The 7,111-nt window shown below is 31.0% G+C and overlaps 1 protein-coding gene across 1 annotated transcript; it reads left to right on the top strand.

The window, feature by feature from the left end:
- The first annotated feature begins 5,929 nt into the window (after positions 1 to 5,929).
- On the top strand, positions 5,930 to 6,995 carry LOC146934539 (uncharacterized). Its single transcript, XM_085708435.1, has 5 exons — positions 5,930 to 5,986; positions 6,069 to 6,203; positions 6,290 to 6,420; positions 6,531 to 6,597; positions 6,687 to 6,995. Exons 1-5 carry the CDS (start codon positions 5,930 to 5,932, stop codon positions 6,786 to 6,788), a joined length of 492 nt encoding a protein of 163 aa, XP_085564561.1. The 3' UTR covers positions 6,789 to 6,995.
- The last annotated feature ends 116 nt before the right edge of the window (positions 6,996 to 7,111 follow it).

The following is a 7,111-nucleotide window of genomic DNA, read 5'->3' as shown; positions in this document are numbered from 1 at the left end:
AGAAGAATGGAGAAGGAATGAATATTTGTCACTATTTTTTTAAAAAAAAAAAATCTTGAATAGCAAGATTACAATTCTACCCCTTGCTTAAAAACAATCTCATGGATGGATATTACAATAGAGTAATGATATTTTGACATCAATTTGATGACAACTTTGTGCCCGTTTGGTTCAGCTTTGAATATAATTGATTCTGAGAGAATTGATTCTGATAGAATTGATTCTGACAGAATTGATTCTGAGAGAATTGATTTATGTTTGGATACAATTATGTAGAATTGATTAAACAAAATGATTTATGTTTGGATGCAATTATGTAGAATTGTTTTTGAATGTATAATTACTAAAATAGACATAGCTAAAGGAGAATTGATAAAGAATGAGAATTGATAAAGGGCAATAAAGTAAAATAACATGTTGTAATAATAAAATATACAAACCTATACACGTTGTTCAAGGAGAATTGATTCTAGAAAAGCTAGAAGCTAGGATTTGTAGCTTCATGGAGAATTGTTTTTGGAGGATAAAAGCAATTCTGAAAAGCTGAACCAAACACGTTGTTTTTGGCTAGAATTGCTTTTGGCACTGTAGAGAATTGATTTTGGGCTAGAATTGCTTCTCAGAAGCCAAACCAAACAGGCCCTTTGTTGACAACCTTGTTTTTCTCACTTTTTATTGGTCAAAAACAATGGAGAGAGAAAAAGGAAGAGAGAGAGAATAACAACATCATGTGAGTATGAGAGAGAAAGTTGTCCAAAAGTTGTCAAAAAGTGGTTGTCAAAATATCATTTCTCATTACAATAATACATCTGCTATTAATCATAAAAATTGAATCAATTATAACTAGAAAAGTTTTTTTTTTTTTACTAAGTTTTTTTTTTTTACTATTATAACTAGAAAAGTTATTGATTGCATCCAATATTAACGTAGATAATTTTATAATTTCGACACATAGCTAATTTTATACTTTTGGGTTATTTTAACATGTGTCTTAAAAATTAATTTTAAACCTTTTAAAAAATAAATTATTGTCATCGCTAATTTCGTGCTCGATTCCAAAATAACAACGGATGCTTTTCATACAAGACGGATAGATGTTATGGAATTCGGTCATGTCATTACAGCTTGCAGGCATCTTTTCTCAAGTTTTACAAACTCTCAGGTAGAGTTCAATCTGCGACAAGCAAATGTGGTTGCTCACGCTTTAGCAAGCGAGACCATTCATATTTCCAGCAATGTTTCCGTCAATGTTTTTAATTTCATTCCACATTACAATTTCATTTTCACCAAACAACGTAAACCAAATTAAAAATGTGGACATAAAGTAATTCTATCATAAATACATTTCTGAAATAAAAAGCAAAGAAGAAACTTAACAATAAAAAAAATGTCATTTTATAAAAGTTTCCATTAAGTTTCTATGAGTGTTGGTCTAGTTGGCATAGATTTAATTAGAGTTTTATCTTATGTTGCGGTTTGGTTTGGTTTGCTTCGGTTGGTAAAATGAAAACCACAAACCAAACCAAACCATGCGGTTGAGTAAAAAAGTGATCTGAATACATCCAAACCAAATGCGGTTTTTTGCGGTTTTGGTTTGGGTTGGTTTGGTTTGCGGTTTTTCTATTGGATTGGTTCGGTTTTGAACACCCCTAGTAAAAACTACTTAGATCAACTACAGATGCTTAAATCTTATATGGTAATTTGACCCCACATAAAAAACTTAGTTTACCCACTTTAGTTCATCTCATAATGTTACAAAGTTATACAATATAGTCTTGTAAATAAAATAAAAAAGACAGAGAATTGTAATATGTAGACGGTAAATCAAAATGTCCTCGTACACCCCACTTATTCCGCTTAAAAAGTGAATCGTATTTATCATTCACATGCTTTACTTTCGATCGACTGAACTTTAGTAAGCTTGTTTTTTTACGTAAATATCACCTTGGTCCCTTAATTTGTTTTAAAAGTTTAATTCAGTCTCTTAACTTTAAAAAACCAGTCAGAACCTTTTTATAAGAGTTTGGTTTGACTTGCGATCAACTACAAGTAAGCTTGACTTGAGATCAGTCTAATTATTGTTAGTTGAGTTTTCAACAATATTTGACCTTTCTTATGACTCAGGTGGACTTCTGATGAGTCATAGAATAGTCTATTTTATTGCATTATTTAGTTTAGTTTTATTTAAGATTTGATTTAATTTTATTGCATTTTATTTCCTTTTAGAATATTTTACTTTAAATTGCTTTTTATTATATTTTAGGAACGAATATATGGTGGAAGGTGTCTTGGAGCAAAAGAAAGAGGACTGGAGCAAATACAGTGCAAAAATACGAAGATACGGGACAAAAAATATAATCCCACCAAGTCAGAAGCTTGGCACGGCCCGTGCCAACATGTGGCACGGCCGTGCCCGATCCAGAACACTCTTTTGCTGCTTTTTCTTCGAGCCCAAGTTAGTATGTTGCAGCTTTACTGTTTTATCCTTTTAGTTGCTTAGTTTCTAAGTCAATTGTAAAGCTATAAATAGAGTAGCTCTCCACCATAAACATTCACCTTACTTTTGCTTAGAATATTTTAATTTCCAATAAAAGTCTTTTATTACTTTCTTTCTTTCTCGCAATTTATTTTACTATTATTTTCTCTCTTCTCCCCCCATGTCTACGATGAACATGAGTGAGTAGACTTCTTTGTCTTGGGATTGTTGGGAAGTCTAATGACATAATCCTAAACAAACCAAGCTTAAACCCTAATTTTATGTAACCCTAATTTCTAATCTAGATTCACCGTCTTAACGTGGATTAACAATTATCAAACTGTGGAAGCGAAAGCGGAGGGTTTGATAATCGTTAATCCATCATCCCTAACATCAATTCATAAAGCGAGAGCGGAGCTTTGATGTTGGAACAAGTGAATCTAGACAATAATTGCAAAACAGTGAAATAGTCTTTGCAATTATTGAGACACAGGTAGTTTCAATCCTATATGCATCTTCTAGTAATCAAGTCAGCGAAATAGGCTTGGTTACTAGAAGTAAACTCTCACCGGACTTTCATCGGAAAGGTGAGGGGCTAAGGGAAACCGGTCTTTAGAAATTAGTGTGTAAACCATGAAATTAGATGTTTAAGTCTTGGCTAGTGAAGGGTTTGTTATTATGACGAACCAATAATCCCAAGGCTCTTTATTAATATTGTTATTTACCTTCAGCTATCAAAACCCTCCTTTTTACTAAACTTCCTCTCCTTTAATCATTCTTTAAAAAGTTAATTAAGTTGAATAATTCCCTAGCGGAACGATACTCTACTTACTACTATTACTTCGATAGGCCGTGCACTTGCGGTTTGGCCCTATCAACTTCATTGAGGCGTTCCACACTATCAATATAATTTGATACATACATTTATAAAAAAATGGTCCGATGGACTATGGTTAGTTTAGTTTTCGATAAATGTTCTCGGTTAGATGGACTACGTGTAAGCTTGACTTAGACTAGTCAACTATGGTTAATCTTGTGTTCAACCAAAGTCTAATTTTGTTGAAGTGGTAAACCATATCCAAAGATTAAACGTTAACTAAATCTTTCCTTTCTACATTTTCAGAATTACTTCAATAGGCAATTGATAAAGCCTATTCCTTTCATCCTATTGTCTCGGGTTCGACTCACATGTGCCAAATCTTATCTCTTGAGATTTTTTTTTGCTCTATTCTAAACAAGGATTGACCTAACGGCACAAATCTTGATTTTTTTTTTTTGAGGAATTCTCGATTTTATTTTTGTTGCTCTTTTCCACTAAACAAGGATTGACCAATTGAGAGATATCTTATTTCCCTATTAATCAGGTCATATTACATCTCTCTCCCCAAATTGTTTTGAAATAAAGGCAGTTAAATATTCACTTAATTAAGACACAAATTTGGAATAATCATCATTAAATTAAAATCGCTATTTTTACTCTATTTTATTCCAATAATTAATTCTCCTTATAATTCTCCTTAAATTTGTCGCTATTTTCATTACTTTTAAATATCATTGCTATACCAAAATCTGGTGCGTTCTTTGTCTCCATTGTTTGTACTGAATCAGTGTATTTGCAAACTTTTATTCCGCATGGATAACAAAAGAAAACGATCACAAAATGACAATGAAGAAAGATCAACCGATTCCGTTTCATCTCCACCATCAAAACAAAATGATAACAATAAAAAACCTTTGAATGAAGAAAAGAAAAATTCTGTAATAGTGTTATCGGACAGGTATACAATTTATTACTTTATTTTATGAAATTGTTTGATAAAGTGCTTATGTCATTTTTTGTGTGTGGTGGTTTATAGTATCAAAGAAGCAGACAATCTGAAATATTTTTCTGATTTGCATCCTAATCAAACAAATGAGGATTTTGAATTTCCAATGAGGTGCTCGTGTCCCTATGAGGTAATGTTTTAGTAGGCATCTTATTTGTTTCTATGAGTTAATATATATTTCATGTGTGTTACTAATATATATATATATCATGTGTGGATTGCTTAATGGTCGATCTGTTAGCACAATTTAATGGTGGATTTGGTAGGAACTAATGGTGTAATTTTTATGATTAGTTCTGTAATTTTTATGTTACAGATTTTTATAAAGACTACAATATAGTTCATGTACACATTAGTGATAATGGTTTGTATATAGTGATAATTGTTCATGTACACATTATTGTATTAAAAATCATATTTAGCCAAGAATATTTGTTTTTTTTTCTTTTCCCTCTGTTGGAATTTTTATTTAAGAATGTAAAATAATGTAAGTAACAATTAAAATAAAAGGAAAAATAAACTATTATTTATTATTCTGTTACTGCACATTTTGTTTTACACACTTCTTATTTTTACAGAGGTTAGCACAAAGGATGAAAATGGTAGAGACGGTTGTTTACAGCACAAAACAATCTGTAGATCAAATAAAGGAAATACTTGTGAAGAGCGCTACACCAAAACGCTCACAAATTGCTCATGTCGAAAGTTTGGAAGAAATTTTGCGAAAGTTTGCTAAGGAAAAAGATTTATATGAGAAAGAACATAGACATGGCAAAGAATCTGCACAAAATCAGAGTGTTAGGAAACTCTTCTCAACTAAAGGAGACACCACTCCGATTATTGTAACCAAAACACCTTTAGGTTACAAATTAGATACCTCAAAAGGCAAGGAATCTCGCTCGAAATTAATTGGAGCTAATATTCCAAAGGTATTAACCATATTCTTCATATAATTGTAGTTTCTTTACATTTTATTTAATTTATTTTATATGTTTGTTTATGCAGTGGCTGACTGAATTATATCATCCTAAAACCACACTGAAGTTAAATGATGAAGAATCTAATCTGGCAGTTTACATATTTGGCCATCAATATAATCAAAAAGCTGATGAGTTAATTATACTTTTTATTTTATTTTGATTTTTTTATTATTATAATTTTTTAAATATTATCTTATTTTATAGGTTGTACATATAATGATATAATTAATCTTAATTGCTGTAGGCAAGAGGTCATGATCAGTACAGAGATAGATTACGTTGAAGGAACTAGGAAGTTGCTGCAGGGTTTGAAACCCAACAAATTTATTGACGATGATGTACAAACTAGTTTCTTTTTCAATATTGAATTGATTTTATACTTAAATCTCTAACGTTAAATTATAAGATAATAATTTCTCTTTAAATTGTTTCAGGTAATTGATTTGGCTGCTTGCATGTTGACTTTTGATGAGAGTCTGGAATCACCATTTTATCCTAAATATTGGTTTATTCCGACCACATTATCGGTAAATTATTAATGATAAATATTTTTTATGTAAAAGTTACAATTTTAATGTATGCTCATTGTGGTTTAACATGTATTTATTTAGCAACTCGTGTTGGCATTGGAAACACCAACAGAAAAAATGATAAAGGGTTATCGAAAGCGATTTATGGGGGGGAGTGCTGAGTTTATTTCAAAGGTAATTAACATGTATTTTTATAACACTTACAAATCCCTTTTTATCTACATAGCTATGATACTAATATTTTGAATATAATCAGATATTTGTGCCGATACATGATACCGTTCATTGGTTCCTTCTCATAATTGACATCGGCAGAAAGGAATTGGTTTATCTTGACTCGTATCAAAGTTCGTCAGCTCTTCCCAAGAGGAAGACAAGTATCAAGAAAATGGTATGAAAAATACATTTTATAGTTTATATCTTACAATTTCAACTATTATAGAAAATCACTAACAAATATAAATCATACATTTTTAGTCTCTTTTCATGGAAAACTTGTTGATGGATCCCTCTTTCTATGTGGGTGGTTTCAAATCAACTTATGGACACAAGATATCAGAGTTTAAGTTTGTTGCTCCACGTGATTACGGAAGTCAAGGGCCAAACTCGTAAGATATAAAAAAATATTTGTTTATCAAATTTTAGTTACTCTTAAAGTTTCTACTCATAATTTTTTATTTTTTATTTTGAATAATAATACTCATAATTTTTTATTTAGGAATGATTGTGCGATTTGGGTAATCAAATGGATGATGGAAAAAGGAGCTGATGAATATAAGATTAAAGTATGCAAAAAAATTGCTCAATTAAGTTTTCAAATTTATTACATTATATGCAATTGACACTACTGACTTTACCACAATTACACTAACAGGTGGATGAAGGCTCAAGACTACAAACGGCACTGCAATTGACAATGCATCCTTACAATAAAAAGAGGGATTTGATCTTGCGGAATTCGGTGAAATACAGATAACATTTCATGAAGGGAGATAAGGGAGAGTAGTTTTATGCTTGGGTGGAAACTAGCTTTGGCAGATTTAATCAAATTCTCATACTTTGTTTTCAATTTTTTGCACTTGTTATTTACTTTCCTTAAGACTAATAGCCAGCCACCGCATCAGGCTCACTGAATTGTACTCTTGCTTACAATTATTTATGATTGAAAAGTACAATTGTTTGACATATTCTTGTTTGAGAAACGATCGAACCGTCTTTGTGGTGTGAAAATAAAATTTTGTATTTTCTCAATGACAAATAGGCACCTACTATTGATGATTTCAATTTTTAAAGTACATG

Source organism: Medicago sativa, chromosome 4 (genome assembly GCF_051527215.1).
Source record: "Medicago sativa cultivar Bolivia chromosome 4, Bolivia_mono, whole genome shotgun sequence".
In the NCBI taxonomy this organism is placed as follows: domain Eukaryota; kingdom Viridiplantae; phylum Streptophyta; class Magnoliopsida; order Fabales; family Fabaceae; genus Medicago; species Medicago sativa.
This window is presented reverse-complemented; position numbering and strand designations above follow the sequence as displayed.

Excerpts from the sequence above, each read along its gene's own strand:
- LOC146934539 (XM_085708435.1), top strand. The coding sequence starts at position 5,930 with ATGATAAAGGGTTATCGAAAGCGATTTATGGGGGGGAGTGCTGAGTTT. Across the intron at positions 5,987-6,068 it reads GTGCTGAGTTTATTTCAAAG|ATATTTGTGCCGATACATGA; the intron begins GTAATTAACATG and ends GAATATAATCAG. Across the intron at positions 6,598-6,686 it reads CTGATGAATATAAGATTAAA|GTGGATGAAGGCTCAAGACT; the intron begins GTATGCAAAAAA and ends TTACACTAACAG.